The sequence below is a fragment of the Homarus americanus genome, unplaced genomic scaffold, assembly GCF_018991925.1.
Source record: "Homarus americanus isolate GMGI-L3 unplaced genomic scaffold, GMGI_Hamer_2.0 scaffold7626, whole genome shotgun sequence".
Taxonomy (NCBI): domain Eukaryota; kingdom Metazoa; phylum Arthropoda; class Malacostraca; order Decapoda; family Nephropidae; genus Homarus; species Homarus americanus.
The window spans coordinates 17,914,573-17,938,440 of NW_024718273.1; the positions used below are offsets into that span (position 1 = coordinate 17,914,573).

The 23,868-nt window shown below is 41.6% G+C and overlaps 1 protein-coding gene across 3 annotated transcripts in view; it reads right to left on the reverse strand.

Moving 5' to 3' along the window:
- LOC121859507 (fibronectin type-III domain-containing protein 3a-like) overlaps window positions 1-23,868 on the reverse strand; it is a 45,988-nt gene that overhangs the window by 18,512 nt on the left and 3,608 nt on the right. The window contains exons 1-4 of one of the 3 annotated variants that reach the window (XM_042356365.1): window positions 10,207-10,306; window positions 3,375-3,507; window positions 3,019-3,174; window positions 88-194 (exon numbers count right to left, since the gene is read on the reverse strand). In XM_042356365.1, the coding sequence (XP_042212299.1) occupies window positions 88-194; window positions 3,019-3,174; window positions 3,375-3,507; window positions 10,207-10,227 (417 nt within the window). In that variant the 5' untranslated portion in view covers window positions 10,228-10,306. Of the gene's footprint in view, window positions 1-87; window positions 195-3,018; window positions 3,175-3,374; window positions 3,508-4,987; window positions 5,726-10,206; window positions 10,307-23,868 lie in introns of those variants that run through there. The other 2 variants (XM_042356363.1, XM_042356364.1) reach the window with 2 other exon arrangements.

The window sequence follows — 23,868 nt, forward strand, 5'->3', positions numbered from 1 at the left end:
CACTCTTATAGATATACTGTACAGAAACCCCTGCCTCCCGTGACTGCAGATCACCTAAGAGTATTACTGTGTTTCCTCTCATCTTACCTTAGGTGGCTTAACCTGAGAGAGGAGGTGTTGGAGACTATTTCTAGGGTCCTCTCCATCCTCTGTCTGAATTTCTTCCTCTCCACCATTTTTCCTAACAAGAGGTTCTGAAAAAATTAAAATGCATTACTGTACTATTATGACTAGTCTATGTTATCCTTCTATAGTGCACAATATCAGAGCTAATCCCTTAATATGTTTACACATTCTCAATCAATTTTAATACCTAAAGGAGCTTGTATTAAAAGGGATATATGTGTTCAAGTACAGGTTGGACCTCGCTAATCCGGGAAGCTTGGGACCAGAGCGGTTCCGGATTAGCGAAAATTCCGAACAATCGAAGTCGAGGTTAAAATAGCCAAAATAATGCATAAAATGTGCTATTAGTATCTAATTTCTTCAGTATAGACACCTTTTCTAAAATAGTTCATGACACTTGTTTCCATTTTGCTGCATTACAACCACTTCCACTGCTTGCTGGTCTCTTAGGAGGCAAATCTAGTGGTAAATTATAGGTATTTAAAAGTAAAATAGTGGCAACGGCCACTAGAAGTGAGCTATGACACCGTCCCAAACCGCCAAAGTTGCCGGACTATCTGGTCCGGGATTAGTGGGGTCCAGCCTGTATTTCAATTTCATCAAATTAACTAACTTTTGGTCATAAGGCAAATTATCACTTAACATAAGGTTGCCACACCTTAAAACATTGACTTGTACTTACCGGGTATGCTTCTTACTCTCCACACCATTAATGAAACCCCAGTGAAAACAAGTCTCTCCAGTACCTTGTCAGCCTCCCTACATATTGAAGACCTCTTGTCTTGCTTCATTCCTGTCACTTTTCCCACTACCCTAATGAGGAAAGACTCTTTTCTCCTTTATAATCAACATAATTAATAATTTGATTACTGTACTATGTTACACAGTTCAAGACACAAAATATGTCTTGTAAGGATATATTTCCATTAGTATTTGGTTACATGTTACTCCAGCTCAAACCACATGGAAGTCATAAATCCTGACAGTTGTCAAGCAAGCTGCCACAGTAAAGACTGAGGCCTTAGTCTGTCAGTGATTAAGACCAACTTATTTTGTTTCCATCAGTGACCATGTTGGGCATTATAAGCATAAAGTACTGTACCGAAGCCAGTAACTGCCTTTTCAAAAATAAAATGTGGGCAGTTTGTAGGTTATGTATATAAGCTACTGTGCCGAGTAGCAACCCTGTATATAAGCTACTGTGCCGAGTAGCAACCCTGTATATAAGCTACTGTTCCGAGTAGCAACCCTGTATATAAGCTACTGTTCCGAGTAGCAACCCTGTATATAAGCTACTGTGCCGAGTAGCATTTATATATATCATCACGTGGCAACACTGCACGTTATGTGGCAACATTGCCCCGAGGCTGCCATATGACAAGGCAGCCTCAGTCTGACTGTGTGAGCCGTGCATGGCACACGCGAGTCACCACTTGTATTTCTCTCATCCATAATAAACGGATTTCAGTGTTACACGGTGTTTCCCTACCCATCACTGCATTCTTCAGGGAACACTTGTAACCACCACAGTTTAACCTTTGTCCCTTATAAGGCAAGGAGAGCCAAGAAAAGGAACGACATTCACATCTGGAACTCAAACCAGCATCTCAACTTCTCAAGTGTACAGCAAAGCTTGGCATTTGGTGCCATGTTTTAACTGAATACCTAAACTTTCAAAATGGGGCAGGAAAAAAGTTCAGCAATGTACATATGGGTAGCTAGGCTAAGCCAGTCATAGACATATATATGCCATATATAGTTATGACTTAAAAGGTTCCTAAGCCCTTCCTAGCATGGTACAGTACCTGATACAATATGATAGATGAATGACTTAATGATTCTATTCTTACAATGAATTTCCACTAAAAACTTATGACACATTCTCAACCCAGACCTGTTGTGGGTCCTGTGTGTCTTTCTGATGAAATACGAGTATGGTAGTGTCGAGTTATTCACATATTTCAGGAAATATACAGTACTGTACAGTACTTCCTTAATCATATGCTATTGTTCAGTATTTGACTGTATATTTCCCAATGCTCAAATTTCATATTAATAAACACTACTGCACTCATACATTACTGTATTGTACAGTTACTCTTGTCTTCCATCCCCTCACTAACCAGCTTGTGGTTAAGTCACCCTCCTCTACCTTCACCTCCCTCCACACTCCCTACTCTCTTGTTATTGTCATTTTCACCTTTGAATGTTATCAGTGATATAAAAATTAATAATAAATCACACATTACATACAGTATTATAAACCACAGTGTATGACATCCTCAAACACAAAATCAAAATTTTAGTTTTTTAAGTGATGACATCCTTGCTGATAAAAACAATCACCACTGTCCAAAATTACAGATTACTGTACTTACCACAAGTACTATTACAAGTATAGTAACCGGATATTAAAATTATTTAGATTTCCATTTCAATACCTGTACTCAGGCTCTCAACTGGCTCAGCCATGTTAATATTGTTATTATTATCCACTCTGTATCTGTGTTCTTCTGGCTAAATAAACTGTTTCAATTCAATTTAAATTCAATACTGTACCTCTATAAAACATGACACACTGAAAATGACACTTTTCCTGGTCAGGACATATTCCTTCCAGGTTGTATTTTGTGGCTTTTCTCACAACAGAACTGTGCAGTAAAGACACTTCTCTAGTTCAAGGTGGCTAACCCAAAAGGGAAAGTCTTCAACAAATAATTCAAACATTCTTGTACTTCTGACTTAAATATGAGAAAACCATTAATGATCCTTAAAATTGTAAGTACTGTAATACTGAAAACATTCCCAGAATACTTTAAAACATTGCACTATCTTAATACAATATATGATTAAGTCCTAGAACAATACTCTTTAATAATGACTGTTCAGTACCTTTCTTTGGAGAGAGCGGTGGAGTACTATGGAGGCTACTGGTCTCAGACTTGTTGTGGTGCTGGTGTGGCTGCCGCTGGTAATACTTTGTTCTTGGTTTGTCATATTGACGCATATGACGTTCAGGCTTCTGGCTGTAAATTGGTGGTGGTGATGCTGGAAGAAAAATAATATACAATAAATTGAGGCTTTCTGTGTAATGCAAATACTGTACTGCATATACAATTTTAAAAACAGTTATTTAGATTGCATCCACAACCTTACAAGCAACACCAATAAATACTATAATCCCAGGGGTATAGCAGACACTAATCTACACTTGTGCAAGAAAGTTTAAAATGATAGAGGATTCTTACGTTGGGCAAGAGGCGGTGACATGACAGGGGCATACTGCGGAGGAGGTTGGTAAGGTGGTACATAGCCCTGGGGAGGAGGACCAGGAGGTGGTGGGCCGAAGAATTGGGGAGGGCCTTGTCCTGCATTTGCGCCCTGGAAAGAAGAAAGTCAAGGTACAGTAAAAATATTTGGAAATACTGTTTAACTATAGTACATATATCAAGTACAGTACAGTACTGTACTGTACTATAGTACAGGCTTTTTTGTATATATTTTAATTGGATAGCTAACAATAGTTATAAAACTCTTCTGTATGGGTACATGCCATGCATACATTGTTCAGTACTATACTGTACAGTACTTTAAAGAACACCTAGAGAAAGGTAGCTACTGTATTGTGTTTCAAGTCTCAGACAAATCATATTTAACCCTTAAGAGTGCAATGTGCAATGATTAAAAATTCACAGTACAGAACAGTATTTTGTAAATATATCGACTCCCACTTAAGCACCTGACGACATCATATGGTATGCATGGCGGCAGGAGTCATGGAATTTAGTGTGTGTTTCTTTAAGTTGTAAGGCCTTAGTCCTCCTCAACACACAACTGTATTATGGATCACCTGACAGCAGCTAAATGATACACAGTCTAATGCTGTATCTGTATCATGTTTATGCCACCCAAAACCACTTCAGAACACCAGTAATTACTGTATTCCACAAACACCAGAAATCAATTTAAGCATTTATTATTATTTGTTTTTAATGCAGGTTTTCATACTGAATACAGTGATGATAGTGAAAGTTTAGGGAAATTCATAAAGTACCGTATAACTAAAAGAACCTAACCTAATCTGGTCATTCTGTACACCTAATGGGTAATTATTCTGTAAACACTGGCTTATGATTTATGGCTCGTAACCCAACCAACATATGATTTATGGTCATTTGCCGGTGTCTGCGGAATATTAGCCCACTTTTGAAATACTGTACTGTACTGTACAGTATAGCCAATGGATCAGGGAGCGAAAAAATACATTTTAATTACAGTACAGGTACAGTAAAGTACAGTAGTATATAATTTGAAGCTGATATCACTTCAGTCACTTGAAGCAACTGGTGGACCACAGTCACCTACACTCAGGTAACAGCAGCCTCTCCTTATGCAGAGTATTTAATAAATGTGCAATACAACACTGTACAGTACTACAAAACTCTTAATAGTGTATGGACGACTGTGACTTGGAGCACAAAACCTACGGAACTTTTCTTTATGCTAATTATGCGTGTAGCGCAGTACTGTACCAGGCTTTTCCAGGAAGACAGCCCCTGGTGTAACTTGGGGCAACTTGTTTATACAGTACATTACTGTGTATAATGGCACAGTGCAGTACAATACACTACATTACATGCAATTTCAAGGACAGTGGCCATCCTTGTTCCACCAACGTGTACATTGCCAGAATTTAAATGAAATGCAATACAGTCGTTTGAGTTTTGGATAACTAATTTCCTTGAACATATACTGTTGTTTTAACTAAGGTATCTTACATATTTACTTAATATGCTGAAAAGCCTGCACAACATACTGATGAAAATTATGATTCCTAGTTTACTCCTGCGAATTAACTTACCCTCAGCCTAAATGTAATGACTTGTCCATCGCCATGATGTACTCTTATAACAGTTGATAGAGAATGTCTTCCTCCACCTTCTGCCACACCAACACTTTTAGAATCCATAGCATCTTCCTTCTGTTGCTGTTCTTTACTTGGGGTGCTGACAGAACCCTCATGCTGCTTCTGTTGTTGTTCCTTACTTGGAGTGCTGACAGAACCCTCACCTCTAATATTATTAGGTTTTACCATGACTCTGCTGGGTGGTCGGGCACTGACAGACACCTCATCCTTGACCTTATTAGCTGATGGGGTCTTAACACTTGTCACCTCACTGAGTCGTGGGGTAACTGCAGTGTCTCCATCCTTGAACTTACATGATCCTGGGGTAACTCGTAAACTTTCTTCTTTCATCAAAACAGCATCTTCATCCAGAGATTTTTCATCAAGTGTTGTATTTGTCAAAGTCTCGCTGGAGGTTTTCATGGTGACCAAACATTCAGGTAAGGATTGTTCTCGAGTCGTAGTACTAACCACTGGACATGTTGAACTGTCTGACTGGCTAGACGCCTCCATCATTCCTTGGTCATTAGTTGTATTTTCAGGTTCTTTCATGGTGCTTCCTTCGTTGACAAGGATCTCAACATTCTGCCCCTTATATGTATCGGGTGTCTGGGACATCTCTCTGTTAGCAGTTAATTAAGTCAACTGTTTTCCTGGTGATATAGTAGTCAGTATAAGTCCTCGTTTTGGGAACCTTCTATAATTTATCAGCTCGGACTATTTACTAATTTTACACCCCGCAACTCATAATATTTCATTTTAAGTTTGTTTGTGATTAAAATGTGAAAATATTTATATATTATTACAGTCCTTTACCTTTTCCTGTTATTGACAATTAGCAATGACATTCAAAATTACCCGCAACACCTCACTAATGCTCAGGTTACCAATTACTGCTGGGTAACAAGAGACAAAAACTTGCCCACGGTTTCACCATGCTCGGGAATCACACCCTAATCCAATTGGTTGTTAGGTGGCACACACAGTACATGCGCAATGGACGAGTTGATGGTCACCATTTTTTATGGACACTTAAAATAGTATAAAATGTGCTAAATTTCACTATGATAACCATAGTGAAGTTAGGCAAGGTTTAGGTAGGTTTTTCGGTTGGTTAGATAAGGCTAAATAGGTTTCTTTTGTTGTTAGGTCAGGTTCGATTAGGTTCTAGTAACTATCGCCTCGTTCAAAGTACTTACTATAATGATAAGAACATCCATGGAAAAAAATAACGACACACACACACACACAATATATATATATATATATATATATATATATATATATATATATATATATATATATATATATATATATATATATATATATATATATATATATATATATATATATATATATATATATATATATATATATATATATATATATATATATATATATATATATATATATATATATGTATATATATATATATATAATTCTAACACCATGACCGTGAATGTTGAATAGGTTCATTGCGCATTCACAATGCCAAGCATATCACAGAGGCTTACACATGAACAATGTCAGGCATGACACACACCATTTGGAGAACTATAAAACACGTTTATATAATTATATTATCTATGTGTTTACGAATTACAGTACATTGTTTATCAGCTATGTTTTGCGAGGGAACATATTTATCTGCTTCTACCAAGTAAAATATGGAGTCAAATGCCAAAGAGTAAAACAGTGAGCATTTTGTTACAGCCGTAGTGTTTGGCCAGAGGTCAGTGCCGCGTAACTGTTCTAATGGCACCCGCGTACAACACTTCTGGCTACTTGCCAACATCATCGACTCGGCCAGAAATTGCGTATGGGTTCACCAACAGTTCCATCTCTTATCTTCAATTATTCCAAATACATTACCCTAGGTAGTTCTTAGGAAGGTGGTTAACGCATGTTCATAAAGAGCCGTAATGAAATAAATTAATCAAATACGCTACAAAATGTTGCAGTGTACAGTCAAACAGTTTTGTCATTTGTCCCGACGACTGCTCATGCGCAGGACACTGCTTGTTTGTTAACACTGGATTGTTTTCAGATTCACACCACACAATTTTCTACGTGTTTAAGCGTTGTGAAATAGAACAAGAGAGGGAAAGTAATGCATGAAAGCCTTCTTGTGCCTGACCCATTAAAACCCGTTTTGCGGAGTCACGCCACATGTTACATGGTGAAAATGTGAACCATTCTAATTGCTCAAGCAAAATTATCACCACAGGGGATGAAAACTGAGCGTCTTTTTTTTCATTTTTTTTCTAGAACGAGTTAAAATACTGAATTGTATATATATGATGGTTAATCAACAAAATACAAAAGGAGACAGGTGAATTTATTATATCCAAGACAGGTCGGAAGCACTTATTAGGCAGGAAAGTAATTAAGAGATCCGGCAGCCGACTAAAATATGGTGCGTATGCTTATTGGTCATCGAGTATTATTGACAAGTATATGCCTAAAGTATTATTTTAAGTGAACAGTATAAGTTTACCAGTAAATCCTTCGATATTAAAACACACCTTCACCACTTCTCGTTAACCATATCTAACGAAGGATTAAAAACCGAGAGCCGGTTTGGCCTGGAACCTTTGATCCTGTTCTACCAAATACATACTGTACAAGGACACCTTAAAGCTGTCATAATGTCTACTAATGTATAACCAAGTTCAAAATAGGTAAAGTACATCTGAAATTCTAACAGTAATTATCTATGTAAAAGACACTGTTAGTAGGTTTGGTTTAACGCGCGCACAAAAAGCCGAATGATTGCGAAAGGAAATTCCCGGTAAATTAATATGCAGGTCCATGTTCTATGTACAAAATATAGTTTATATAATTTCATTTTGAGATATGCAAACATAATTTGCCATAGAGAGATGCACATAAGGAACCTGACCCAAGAAATAATTGTCATATAGTGTATGTTCTGTACATAAAAAAAATCTCCTTTCTCCCTCCTAAACTTTGTGGCAGTGGTGAATGTATTCTCTTAACTATTATTATGTTAAGTAATAACAGTACTGTAAACTACCTGCGAGTTATTCCCCAAGAGTGGTCAGTGTGAGCTGGTTCAGCTGGGAAAGACCAAAGCCAATTTTGACCTACCAAGTAACGACATCGCTTCTTTTACACAGTTCATGAATACATAAGATATCATTAAAATCATCATTTTTCATATGCTTTAGTTGTAGTGTTTGTGGAAACGTCTTCAAAACAAAATTTTTTTTAATCAAATGAATCAGGCGCCAGTCGAATACCGTTGTATGGAGAGCCGTAACGTGTGTGAATTATATCTGTAATAATAATGTTTGGCGACTGTTCTATATAGCTATTCCAAACCATACTGCAGGTGTCTCCAAATACATTCCGTGTTCGTACAGTCTTTCAAAATTCTTCAAACACTGCTAGAGACAGGTGGCAACTCAAGGCCGTTTGTTTACTTTGGTACATAGTATAATATAATACTCAACAACAAAGCCCAACCATTAAATTAAGCAACGGGGAACTGAGTAACCAATCACCGATCACTTTTACATTTATTCATAATTTTTACTAAGTACTATAGTACACAAAGGGCCATGAGTTGCCAGCTGTCTCCAGCAGTGTTCGAAGAATCTTGAACGAGACTGTAACATACTAACCAGCATTTAACATTAAACTTTAGGTAGAAAGGTAAATGAAATCGTTCCTCGTAAATGTTCATCTCGGATCATTCTAACGAACAGGCTAAAATATTTTGCGTTCCGTTCGAGCAATTTAAAGGGTTCGTTTTCATTGCGTTTAAAGGGAAGAGTTTCTCATGGATTATAAACACATAACAAGAGTACCACAAACGTAACTCATTACACTCGTCTGATTTTTACGTTCAGCTGTGACCTAATCCTTTGACATACAATTGAATCTGGGGTTTGTCAAGTAAAATAAAATAAAAAATAAACACGCGAAGTTTAACCATATATTCATAAACCATAAAAGAGTTCGTCCCAACAAAGAATAAAGCTTGGAAAACGTATTTTCGTCTTCAGTGGCGGGACCAAAAACTGGATTTCATGAATAATCTCAGTCATATAAAATGTCAGTATGCACTAAAGTGAAGCTCTGCTGACCCAGTGACACTGCCCTTACCCGAAACAAGCGGGGAAATAATTTTGATTACAGCCAATACGGGATTAACATTTTCAGTGTGATGTCGTAAATTAATAGAAATACTGGATTTTAAATAAAGCCCACCACCACCAAAGATTTAATACTGACAATACCACACTGTTCAATATACATTATATATTATTGGAACACGTTTTAATATTATATATTGTGCGTGTCAATGGACAGCTGTAGAAATGATAGTGTTCAACCTCATCAGCTCATTAAATTGCAGTAATGTTTGGCTTATCCACACTAGGAAGAGCCCGTTCGTTATTCAAGAAGACCTTAATACAGAAATAACGTAACTGAACTAACTCACAACAGCTCAGCAGCCTGTTGTGTTATACTGTGCCCTGTTACACGGCCCTCTCTTCACTACACTCCTAACACATCAGTCGGGCAGTTTATTTATGACTATTACCTGGCGACGTTATGAAACACTTTCGTTTAAAATTTACGTTACTTAAATAAGAATTGTTTTTATTATTTTACAGTTATTACAATCTTTCTTATCGCAAAATTCCTCACTGTAAATTTGTCCATTTTTTCTTCAAATATCCTACACTTTTCCCCAATAAGAATCAATATATAATAACAATACAGTCAGAAAATTAACCATGAGCCTTCTACCCACGTCTACCTGATTGGAAATTTCTAGAATCAACAATGGTATTTGATGTTGCGTTATCCAACAGTTATAGCTAGTGTTATCACGCATTTAAATTCCTCTGAGATTATTTCAGGATGAATATATTAATTCCACTTAAGGGGGGGTTTCAGAAGTAGTTCCTTTTCTTAAGTTAACACAATGCAAACACCATTTTCCTTTAGGTAACACCAAATCTGCGTTATTCACTGTTCTTCTCTCCACAATACGCAGTGACTAAATAAACTGACAGGTTTTATGTATGAATTCGTGTGATAACTGGCTGACGTTATCTTGACGACAGATAAATGTACACGTATTAGGTGTTTGGCTCTTTAAAACAACAGATTGACGTTGTTTTTACAATATTACATACCTTCTGAGATGAATGTTCCATTCTCAATAAGTTCCAACAGCTGTAACGCACAAAATGCACATCAAGAACACAATATTTTCTTACATTTACAAGAAAAATTCCGAAGGTTACAAAATACAGCTAAAAATATGCCACTTAATGCCGACAAACTCTAGCGGCCAGACCCACAACTACTGACCTAACACCATTGTTTATTTCACCACAATGACATTATTTATTAAAAAAATTTATCACCCTCAATGTTATTAAAGTAAAAAATAAATAAATATAACATATAATAACCCTAAGAACAAAAATAAGTAAATGAGTGAAATTCGTCCAAGGTTTGGCAGCGTGGCGGCGTACTACGTGTCAAAGGGCGGGGGAGGAGGAGGAGGGTGAGGGAGAATGATGCATACCGGTAAGCTTCATTTTATCACTTATTTCCTCAACCAATACATCATTACATAGCACAAATGCAACACCTGATTACCAACTTAATGCCCCATATGATATGTTTCATGAATAATTATATCCTAGCGATTTCTGCACAACATCAAAGGAATACAAGGTGGAGGGGGGTGTGGGAGGGGCGAGGTGGGGGTGTGGGAGGGGCGAGGGAAGGGAACTACACGTCACCACACACTAGATGCCAGAGGCTCCCTTTATTTATTTACATTATTTCTTATATTATTTAGTTTTACATTTACGTTTAATAGTATGTATCGAAGAACTATAGTCGAGATTGTTAGCTACAAACCTCTAAGCCACACCGTTTTTGTCTCAATTAACTAAACAGTCTATACAGATCTTCAAACATGAATGACTGAATATAACAACAGCTTATGTGGTAACAATACCTTCTATAATCTAATTTCCATCTTTATCTTCATATATAAGATACATGGTTTAGTGAGCAATTCTTCAGGACATCAGAGTGCCATACACACCACCTTAATATGATAGATCAAAATAAAGGAGGTATTGCAAGAAAAATAGAGAGAGAAGGTTATTGATTGTGGCAGTACGAAGTTTTTCCCACAGCTTACTCCGCCGTGCTGCCATCACTAGTGTCACACGCGTGGCCACTGGCTGGGCTGCAACACCTACTTCCCTGCACTCTCTCGTCTCTTTACTGTAATCCTATATTACTCTATATAAACCTGACGGGAAATGCATGCACTTAAGATAACCTATTAATCGACGCCGCTGATCACCCACGCTACGTTAATTACCGTTTAAATTTTGCCAATGAATACTGTTACAGGCATTATAACACCCGATGCCATCTGCCGTCAGAAGACTTGGGGTTAGGAAGACAGGCATAATGGTGTAGACTTCCTGGAAGAGCAATAAGGCCTGACAGTTTCCTGACCACTCGTAATTATCCACGGTCATACACCACACGGTCACGGGTCTGGTCTGCTACCACTCATTCATACAGACTTGAGGCGCGCGTGTGTGTGTGTGTGTAATTATGCTCATTCATCGTGAAAATAAATAACTATATAGAACAAATACTATAATTATCGTAACGGTCCTCATTTCCGTTCCGTATTTAAAGTGAAGGTTACACTGCGCTCTGATACACATTTTATTAAGGCGAGCCAGTATAGTACACGCGACCTGTTTAATTATCAAATATTGTACAGTACAATATTTAAACACGCACATAAACTTTAGCACACGCAAATACAACACACACACACGATCATGGAATGTATGGGTACTTTTCAGCCCACCTACTGATAAAACAGTTTCAGCGTGTGTGTGTGTGTGTGTGTGTATAGAAACTGGGTTACCTAAAGCTGAACTTCACTCACAATAAACAGTCAGCCGCCACCCCCAACCCCCCCTAACGTAGTAGTGAACTCAACAAATCTTTCTTTTCCTCTTCCAACAATCTACCGAGTTCCCATAGATCCGTGCACCATTATACAGATCCGTGCACCATTATACAGATCCGTGCACCAATAACACCAGGTAGTCGAGGCACTCTGTTTACGCCATTCTTCCCCCGTCACCTACTGTAGAGAAGAGACGGCGGGCGGGCGGACTGTAAGAGTGCCAGTCGCAATTTGGACAACACTAATGGCCACCCCACACACCGTGACCCAAAACTAGAAAGTGGGTCATTTCGATGCATTTTCAAGTCATTTGTGTGTGTGTGTGTGTGTGTGTGTGTGTGTGAGAGAGAGAGACCCTTCCTTTACACACCAACCCACATTACCCCCCTCCCCCTATTCTCCCACAACCTAACCCATCAACCCACACGAATAAAAAAAAAATAATTTACCTGAACCAATATTAAAGCACTTGCCTTCATCCCCCTTTTAAAATAAGCTCTGTAAACATGTTTCCAGCGCACAACCTTATCACCCCGACAGGTGGTACTGGCCGCTCGCTAGAATGGGGTGTAGGCAGCTGGTTGCTCTGATAAAACTCGTCGTGTTGTCGTCTGGAAGCATCTACTGGTATTCTCACCTGGGATACTTCTTACAGGTATATTATGACCAGGTAAGAGGTTGTCGGGGATATGTTTACTTAATGATAGTGTTCTCAGCGCCCAATGGTGATCTATCTCGATAATCTAACAAGAGACGCTATGGTTTAACTTTAAGACGTTTTATTCCGATTACAAGTTAAATGGGTCTTAACAACTAGCCCTTTATTACAAGCTATGACCTAATTTGACCTTTACGACTGGGGTAGGAGGGGCAGTTCTAGGGGGGGGGTGGGGTCCTAATCCAAGACGTTGGCGGCAGACGTCTTGGCCACAACAACACTGAGGTAACGCTGATGGATGGTGGTGTGTGATGTGCTCTAGTGGTCTGGTATTGCCAAGCTGAAAATATGAAGGATAATGTGGAGTAGCGTAGAGGTGGAGGAGTAGAGGTGGAGTAGCGTAGAGGGGGAGGTGAAGTAGCGTAGCGTGGTAACAGCGTGGAGCCGTTGATGTGGAGGGGCGGCAGGCAGGGTAGGGGGGTGGGTGGCACTGTGGGCCTGGAGGGACGGCAGGCAGGGCGGGTGGCACCGTGGGCCTGGAGGGACGGCAGGCAGGGCGGGTGGCACTGTGGTCCTGGCAAGACTATCAGCTTGAAGGGTCGGCCACAACGTCTAGCCCAGCCCTCAAGACAACGTCCACGTCCTCCTCCTCCTCCCTCCCTCCCTCCCTCCCTCCCTCCCTCCTTCCTTCCTTCCTTCCTTCACTCACTCCTTTCTTCCTTCCTTCTCTCTCTCTCGCACACACCACTACAGTTTCAACCATTTCATTTCTCAAAACTTGACAAACACAATAAGTTCACTATATATAACAACATACCTACACTAACAATGACAAACAAAAATAGAATTCTTTATTTTCCTCTTTCGAGCCTTAATGATTTTTAATATTTAAGTCAATAAAATCCGTTATATCTCAAAAGGTCTCAGGTTCTTGAATCCGTCCGTCTCCATTACGTGTTCCTCCTCCTTCTCCTCCTCCTTCTCCTCCTCTTCTTCCACTCTCACCCCGATGTTTCGAGTGATTTTCCCAATTCCATTTTATTGGTCTTTTGTTACGAGTTCGTTTCCTCCGCCACCAGGAGTGTGGAGGCGGCAGCGGTGGTTCACATCAGGCACATGTCACAACACCGCCAAAACACCCTTGTGAATACTCGCCGCCATCATTTCAATAACTCGGAGAAGAAAATTGTCTCTGTTTACTGACACTAAAAAAAACAGTGATCATTCTTTCTCAATTCTTACCGTCTCGACACAGCTTGTTTGGTAACCATCTCTCTTGTCGAATAACCCACCACACACTGTACGTCACACCATCCACCACCACACGTCACCATACCCACCACACCACCACACACTATATTTTAATTATTCTGACTAAAAGAGCAAGAAAAATAATGACAATATTTACTACCTCGACATATATTTCAATCAGCAAAAAATCACATCAACTTAAATCAATACTAAGCACAGGAGGAAAGACGGAGAGGAAAATACATATCTGTCTTGTACAAATATAAACAGTTAAGTTAGTTACCCCAAATATTTTATCATTTTTTTTTAACACGGAGGAAAAATTTAACCGCAGTGAATTATTTTGTTCATTATATAAACGTAAACACATGGCCATGATAGAAGAGGGTCTTAAATTAAGCCCATTATCTCACTTGATGTTATCCTTGTCTCTTGATGCTGCTGCTGCTGCTCACCAATGAAAGAAAACGTACATGGGAATAGTAACGATAAATTGATTATTTATTATTTTATTATTTTCTTTTGTTATTCTCATTATCATTATTATTATTATTATTATTATTATTTTTATTTTTTTTTATTTTTTTTTTTATTATTATTATTATTATTATTATTATTATTATTATTATTATTATTATTATTATTATATCAACCACAATTTACATATAAAAGCAATATTACTCTTCAGTTATCTAGTAAGAGTGGGCGGGCGGGCAGGCAATAGTAGTGTCGCGTATCACTGTCTGGCTCCAACACTCCACTTACTGTAAAACTCTCCCTGCCACATAAGTCACTCCACTGTGGCGGACAAGCGTACGTGACAACACTAATCATGTACTGGGGACATTTTGAAATTAAATCTTTCAAAAGATAGTAGGTGGAAACGAGCTCACGAAATATCAAGACTATCTTTCACCCTTTAAGCTGAGGAATACACTAAACAAGCACAGAAGATCAAAACACAATATCTTCCACCTTTAAGCAGAGGATAAAAACGATACAAAAAAATAAGCCTTAAAGGACAAGACGAGTATTCAATTGCTGGTCGGGTATATGATAGCCATGTGAACCTGCGTCGACTGGCTCAAGATCATACTAGGCCAGTGTACACGTCAACACAGGCGCTGTGTGAACCTCTTGATGTCACACTACCATCATCACTATTCCTCCTCCCTCGGTAATAACAATAATAGTTTAATTACAGGATTATATATGTGGTCATTATAAAAGCGTTTGTTATACAGGAAAAGAAATACTGAATGAACTGCTACTACAGTGACATCATCTATAGCTTGGGCGCAGTCGAGTGTTGTAATACAATACATTCCTTCCACACTACTACTTTACTGTAACTCGGAATCAAATATGACGATCATCCAGCTATGATACAATGATATGAGTTATTAAGGATGTCACCTTCGTTGGTGAGCTCTGAGGTGACTCGAGAGGCCGATACGGAACGGGCAGAGTTGTTCACAGATGTTGCACGCGTGGGGGACTACATCTAATGCGGGAGGGGCGGCGGTAGCGTCTTTCCAGCGTTGACGCTTGTCCGCCTCGCTTTGCAGTCGTGCTAACTCGAGAGTATGACACCCGTGTGGTGCTCCTCCAAGCGTTACGGTGTGGAGTAATCGTCTCCCAGGTGAGGGGGTCGATTTGGCACTTTTTCAGGTTTGTCTTAAGACTATCCTTATACCTTTTCAGTTGCCCGCCGGCGTTACGTTTACTATTCGTTAGGTGACTGTGAAGTAGCTGCTTTAGCAGTCTACTGTCGTCCATGCGGGTAACATGGCCAATCCACGCGCGCGCGCACACACACACGCGCACATACACACACACACACACGCGCGCGCGCGCGCACACACACACACACACACACACACTAATTCGCCCATCATTCACTGCTACTGTAATAAATAAACATATAGAAGGATATATAGACAATATACTACAGCCCAAATGTATCGTTAAAAATAATAAGATTATAGCACTCATGCCGCCTCAGTACCCAGTGTGGAGGCCAAGGACTAGGGTGAGTGTTCCTTCCCCTGCGAGGAACTCCCCCAGTACCTCATTATCGTCCAGGCCGCGGTAGCAGTGCAGGAGGTGTATATCCTCTTGGTCGACCTGCAACATGCCGTTCAGGATAGTCTTGAGCTGCAAGACACTCCTGTAGCCCCAGGTATGAATTTGAACTTCAACACCCTGGAGGGTGACGATGGTGAGGTGAAGGGGGCCTTTGTACGGTTCCATGGGTGATAAATTTATACTTTAATATATAAATTAAAGTTAATTTTTAGCTTTTTTGTCATGTTTGTTTTATTAGTGCGAGATGCTGGAGACCGGCAGGGTTGTGGTGTAACGGCTATCTCAATCGTTTCTCCCTCACTCAGTCTCTCCCTTCCTCACCCACTTTCTCCCTCACTCAGTCTCTCCCTTCCTCACCCACTTTCTCCCTCACTCAGTCTCTCCCTTCCTCACCCACTTTCTCTCTCACTCAGTCTCTCCCTTCCTCACCCACTTTCTCTCTCACCCAGTCTCTCCCTCTCCATACCTCCCTCCCTCCCTTCCTCCCTCCCTCCCTCTCACTCCCTCTTTTCCCTCCCACACAAACTATGTCGAAGTTTTACAAGTTGACCTTTACTAGTATTGTGGATATATTTATTTCATTCATCTGTCTGTCTGTCTGTCTGTCTGGGTCTGTCTGTCTGCACACTCGCCTTCATGACCCCGTGTCTGTGCCTGTAATAAATGAGCTTAGTTATGGATGTGTGTAAAGCGACAGTGGTAAGCTAGATATATATTTAAGGGACACACCACAGTGTATTAAAGGAATGGCGGTATTTGAAAGAGGTGGGGGTGTGTGTGTGTGTGTGTGTGTGTGTGCCCCCTCCCTCCCTCACCTACTTCTCTTATCACCGTCGTCCAGGATACCAACACCCAACACATGGTCCATACAGGTGAGTTGCTGTCGCCATCTGCTACACCTCCAGGAGTGACTCACAGATTTCTTTCATATTTACAGTCAATGAAGATCTTCCTAGACATTTATTCCTTGTGATCGAGAGTATACAGCGCCCCCTGGGACCCCCTAGCTGTGATTGGCTCCCTCAATTTACAGGCGTGAGACATCTTTCCTGGCACTGAAGCTTTCCCCAGGAGATGAGATAGATGGACTTCGCTGTTGCCTTCGTCTGCGGCACCTCCAGCGACTACCACACACACAACCCCACATCCAGTACCACAGCACAGAGAAGTAAGCAGATATTAATGAAAACAATAGTGAAGGCAGAGGCGTAACTTGCTGGCATTCCATGAAATCGAAGCTAGCACGAGGCTTCACACACACACACACACACACACACACACAATTGTATCTGCCTGTACTTGACACCTACACCTGTACTTGTATACATGCTTCTGAATAAACTCCTTGAAGCTACTGTACACCGGTGAGGTGGTAGTGTATCTAGAAGGCGCCAAAACTTGTACCTCAGAATGTTGTATAACTGATAGAGCTAAAGATTCCTGATACGAGTTAACGAGTTTCTACGGCTCAGTTCTTCCTTGGACATCAAAGTTTGGAATTTTTGAGCAACGTAAGAATTTTCCTTTACTCTGAGGATGTAGCCACGGATCTCATTAATAGACTGAGGCAGCAACATAAAGATGGCAGCTCGCGTACAATATCGTCTAAATGGCACGGACAAATCTCAACTTCAGTTCAGACAAATTTAACGTAAAAATCAGAGAATCTAGGCCATGGGTGGTGGAGGTAGGGCTTGGGTGGGTAGCGAGGGTTCACGCCATCACCGCCAACCGCCCACGGCCGCCCAGCCCAACACGGCTCTGTGTTTACATCAACGCCTGGTAACCACATCAGCGCCCGTGTCCCAACTCCCTCCCGAGACTCTGGTTTCAACTCGCATATCATAATTCATACACACAGAATATCTTTCGCATTTTTTTTCCTTTCTTAATCATTTGCAGTTAGGAGTGAAGATCTTTCCTCTTCCGAAATTGTTAATGTGGAAATTATATTGGTAACACGAGAAAAGGTATGGGAGTATGAGCCACACTTACGGCTCGAGACGAATCTCTCGCGTGTTAGGTAAACAAGTGGAAGACGATGGGAAGGAGGCGGCTGGCTTAGTTCAGTTGCATGACACCAGGGCGCCCGCCCGCCCGCCCGCCTGCCTCTTAACCAATCCACTTTAATCTGGCCACGCATGACGTCAAACACCATTACACGCTGATACAACACCCTTCACCCCCCCTCCCTCCCCCTTCAGAAAAATACACACACACACACACATGTAATCCAGTTGCCTCTGAAGATGTCTTGAATAAAGACGAAAGCTAAGGTGCTCCGTTGTTTCCCTTTTCCCGTGTGATTTTATCGATATATATATATATATATATATATATATATATATATATATATATATATATATATATATATATATATATATATATATATATATATATAATGTGTGTCTGTGAGTCTTTTCTTTAATAGATTCACTCAGGGTGACTGGGGTGTTGAGAGCATTTTCGATCAAAATGCAAATACTGCGAGCTAGAGATAGTGCATGAATTAAAAAATAGAGCGTGGGAGGGTGTGTGTGTGTGTGTGTGTGTGTAAAACGAGTCAGGTGGTTCTGCATGTCACCACCACCACCACCACACCACATATACAGTGTCATCTGAAGGTGTTGTGTGGTACAAGTTCCCACAAGTACTCCCCACGACGTTGTGGCAGGACAGGTGTTAACTACAGCGGCAAAGAACCTGAATAAGAACGAATCCCCTAGTGTCAAATGACCATCAGACTTGACAAAAGGTGTTGGTCAAGACGTATCAATAATCTCAACATGTGTCTACAATATCCTTCACTCAATACATAATCCATCTCGTACCTTGTCGGAAAACACATGAATGACGTCAGAGGCCCCCCCCCCCTTACACATGAAGAGCAACACGTCACGGACTTACAGACAAAAGGTCCGTGTGTAAGGTGCTACTGTTGTTAAGCGAGGAATGAAGACGGTGGAACATTTTCTGAAGGTGGGTGATGAAGAGGTGCAGGAAGACGCACTGTTGGCGCTCGGCTGAGAACTAACCCGAGATGACGATGACGGTGGTGGTGGTGGTGGTAGGTAGTGCGTTGGCAGTGTGGTAGTGGTGAAATTGGCGTTGGTAGTGGTGGTGACGATGACGGTGGTGGTGGTGGTGGTAGTGGTGGTGAGGGGATTTTCAGTGAGGTATTGACCAATCAAGTATTAGCGTTACAAAATTACGTAAATGAGAGACGGAGAAGGAAGGAGGGGAAGAAGGAGAGGAGGGGAGAGAAAGGGAGGGAGAGCGAGGAGGGGGGAGAAAGGGAGAGGGAGGAGCGAGGAGGGGAGAGATAGGGAGAGGGGGACAGCAAGGAGAGGGGAAGAGCGAAGAGGGGGAGAAAGGCAGAGAGGAAGAGCGAGGAAGGGAGGGTTATATTCTTGATGAAAATATATGCAAGAAGTAATTTACACAAGTTCAAGACACTGGAAAGGGAACAATCTCTTGAGCATCAGGTTTATTAACATTTCTAGCACTGTGGCCGCGTCCTCGTGTAGTGAAGATGGAGAGGAAGTAACGCACACGGCTGGGGTGAGGGAAGTATGTTAAGTGGAAGGCGCTAGGGGCGGCAGAGTACACAAGCGCACACACACACACGCACTCTTGTACCCTCGATGCATTACCATCATCTACAATGCAAGGCCACACGCACCCTTGTTTACACTAGCAGGAGGGGAGTGTGAGTGTGTGTGTGTGGAAGGAGACAAACTACAGTTGTTACAAAACGGGAGACAAGAGAACTGTGGAGTTCTGGCGAGGGAAGGAGAGGCGTGTGGTGTGTGCCAGAGGTGGGTGGGTGGCAGGGTCTTGGGATAACACAGATAACCTTACTATATAAACAAGTTAAGCAGCTTCAGTGCCACGACACACCATGACCTCAACTACCAACTTCCGACTTCACAAGCCAATTATCGAGACTCCTAGGGCCGACAACACATCGGCATTAATGAGGCAAGAGACGACCATCCGATTTCCCACGTTAATGGCACTAACGTCGAGCACTTAATTCATTCACAACAAGAAGCTGTCAATTTATCCACTTCAACACAAAACCATCAATGAATCACGTGTAGGAGCTGCCATACTCCCAAACAAATTTTATGAAGAATGTCTGTCCGTCAAGGTGTAGTGTTTATGTCTGTCCGTCAAGGTGTAGTGTTTATGTCTGTCCGTCAAGGTGTAGTGTTTATGTCTGTCCGTCAAGGTGTAGTGTTTGTGTCTGTCCGTCAAGGTATAGTGTTTATGTCTGTCCGTCAAGGTGTAGTGTTTGTGTCTGTCCGTCAAGGTGTAGTGTTTGTGTCTGTCCGTCAAGGTGTAGTGTTTGTGTCTGTCCGTCAAGGTGTAGTGTTTATGTCTGTCCGTCAGTGTAGTGTTTATGTCTGTCCGTCCGGGGTATAATGTTTGTGTCTGTCCCGTCAGAATTAGTGTTTATATCTGTCCGTCAAAAGTGCAATCATTTTGTGTCTGTCGTCAAGGTGTAGTATTTATGTCTGTATCTCCGTCAAGGTGTAGTGTTTATACTCTGTCCGTCAAGGTGTACATGTCTGTCCGTCAATTATCAATCATTTATCGCTCTGTCCGTCAAATTCTTCCAGCGTCTTTATGTCTGTCCGTCAAGGTGTAGTGTTTATGTCTGTCCGTCAAGGTGTAGTGTTTATGTCTGTCCGTCAAGGTGTAGTGTTTGTGTCTGTCCGTCAAGGTATAGTGTTTATGTCTGTCCGTCAAGGTGTAGTGTTTGTGTCTGTCCGTCAAGGTGTAGTGTTTGTGTCTGTCCGTCAAGGTGTAGTGTTTGTGTCTGTCCGTCAAGGTGTAGTGTTTATGTCTGTCCGTCAAGGTGTAGTGTTTATGTCTGTCCGTCAAGGTGTAGTGTTTGTGTCTGTCCGTCAAGGTGTAGTGTTTATGTCTGTCCGTCAAGGTGTAGTGTTTGTGTCTGTCCGTCAAGGTGTAGTGTTTATGTCTGTCCGTCAAGGTGTAGTGTTTGTGTCTGTCCGTCAAAGGTGCTTAGTGTTTATGTCTGTCAGAATTAGCCAGTGTTTGTGTCTGTCCGTCAAAGGTGTAGTGTTTGTACCTGTCAGGTGCTTAGTGTTTGTGTCCTGTCCGTCAGGGTGTAGTGTTTGTGTCTGTCAGGTGTAGTGTTTATGTCTGCCGTCAAGGAATTTCCAGTGTTTATGTCTGTCCGTCAAGGTGTAGTGTTTTATGTCTGTCCGTCAAGGTGTAGTGTTTATGTCTGTCCGTCAAGATTAGTGTTTATGTCTGTCCCGTCAAGACATGGTATTTTATGTCCTCCGTCAAGGTGTAGTGTTTATATCTGTCAAATCAAGGTGTAGTGTTTATTCCTGTCGTCAAAGGTGTAGTGTTTGTCTGTCCGTCAAAGGTGTGGTGTTTGTCTGTCCGTCAAGGTGTAGTGTTTGTCCTGTCCGTCAAGAATGTAGTGTTTTGTCTGGCTTCGTCAAGGTGTAGTCTTGTCTGTCCCGTCCAAATTCATGAGTGTTGTCTGTCCGTCAAGGTGTAGTGTTTATGTCTGTCCGTCAAGGTGTAGTGTTTATGTCTGTCCGTCAAGGTGTAGTGTTTATGTCTGTCCGTCAAGGTGTAGTGTTTGTGTCTGTCCGTCAAGGTATAGTGTTTATGTCTGTCCGTCAAGGTGTAGTGTTTGTGTCTGTCCGTCAAGGTGTAGTGTTTGTGTCTGTCCGTCAAGGTGTAGTGTTTGTGTCTGTCCGTCAAGGTGTAGTGTTTATGTCTGTCCGTCAAGGTGTAGTGTTTGTGTCCGTCAAGGTGTAGTGTTTCGTGTACCTGCATAAAACAGCTGTTGATCTATGGTCAAGGAGGCCAAGTACCTGCGGGTATGAGGTTCACTTCTCCCAGACCTGACGTGTAGTCTAGACGGGTCAGGAGGCCTTACAGTGTTGTGCATTCTGTGTCGTTAACAATGAGTCGTTTCAAATGCCCGAAGTATACTAACTCCTGCCTGCGGGAGAAGTTAACAAGCCAGTCACGTCCATCTCTCCCACCCAGGCAGCGGACTGGTTACTTGAGGCGTTGCTCTGCTCAGACGTCCCAACACTTCACGACAACACTTCATTTCAAAGGCGATGATTATCTTCAGTCTTCAACAAGTTGTACCCAAGACTCGCACCCATGAACGGGATTAGGGGGAAATCCAGGAATGTAGTTACCGCAACCTTATCTGCTTATTGACGCCATTCCACAAATATTAAACTTTATCTGAGGTATTCCGTGTGACAGTCTCCGACATTAGTTGTTACAAAGTAAAGAAACATTTCCCTTTTCTCTATTGGTCACTGTTGATCCTGATGGCAGCACGACTTATTTCAACAACCAACAACATCAACTTTGTTTTGACTGTGTCCACTGGTCGGTGAGAGCCTCCACGACCAGCCGGGTGTTCGTCCCAGACCTTTCATCAGCACAGACTAAGGCTGGAATTCACACGACTCTCGGGTTGTCTTGTCCTCGGTCCTGATGCTCTCGGTGTAAACACTGGGAGAGACTGTCGTCCACCACCACAACACTCCCTTGTACTGACCCTCGTTAACAAACTAATTCAGGGTCATCATCCTTCCCAGGAAACTCTTGTCACTGCCCATCACCTTCACATTGGCCATACAGACTTGGTGAAGATGTCAACCTTGTGTTCATATTTTGCTTCCATCTCTTTCATCAATATACTCATCAAGACCTTGACTGCCTGATCATCAGCGGGATGATTGTCTGGGATGAACATAGACGGCCCCTTGTCTTCAACAGCAGAAGAAAACATACTCACTCCCAATCTTCCGGCAGAACTGTGTAGTGTAAACACACACGTGTGTGAATGTCGCCCTCTCTTCTCCGTCAGCCAGCCAGGAGCTCTTCCACCCGCAGGTTATAACAGTCTTTTGTTCAGTTACTTTACTGTGTCCGCTCTGCTCCCTCCTGTGGTGGAGGCGGATGAATACCGTCCCTCGTGAGACTCGACAGTCAGTTGTGTTTCTTTTATGTGTTGGTGGTACTCTGTCCCTGCTGCCAGTGTGTCGCCGCCAGTGTTGTCCTCTGCATCTTTAAACACATTCAACTTTGGATTAAATTTCTTCAGCGGCGCTTTTTCTCTCCCGGCATTTCTTTGTTGTTGTTACCTCAAGGAGCGTCTCGGTGTTGAGACACTTCACAAATTGTTGCTGTTTCCCCGACTCGTCTACCTATTTTCAAGCGTCACTAGTGTGGGTCAGACTGGCTGGTCCTAACACAACCTTCACTAAGGTTCTGTGTTGCACATGACGCCCATAGTTGCCTCCACTACCGCCCTCGAGGGGAAATTTTGTCTGATATCTTCTGTGGTGGTTCACAGTTTGTCTAAGGTTCTTCTGGTAACGTTCCCTCCACTAACGAGTTCAGCTCAACGAAGCAGTTGGTGATTTCCGCATTGTATCTGTCAGGGACACACGACAGGTGGCTGTCAGTGCTAGTGGCTCAGGTTTCTGGTTCTTCAGTTTCACTCCTAACTGTCAGGTGGTGACCAGCCCAGGGAGTGTCTACACTGTACTCCCGCCATCATAGATATTCTCCATCGGATACAGACAAGATATAATTAATTTGATTGTGAATATTCCCATCAAGAGGAGGGAGCGAAGTGTCCTGTCGCTACTGAGGCAACACATCGACCACAGGCTGTGTTATCCAGAGAGGGCGAGACCAATCGCTGTTCACGTCTGTCAAGGCTAAAATGGCCCAGACTGACGCTTCTAACTGCCACATTCAAATCTCTCCTCATCACTATTATATATTCATCAATAACTGTGACCACCTCGTGTG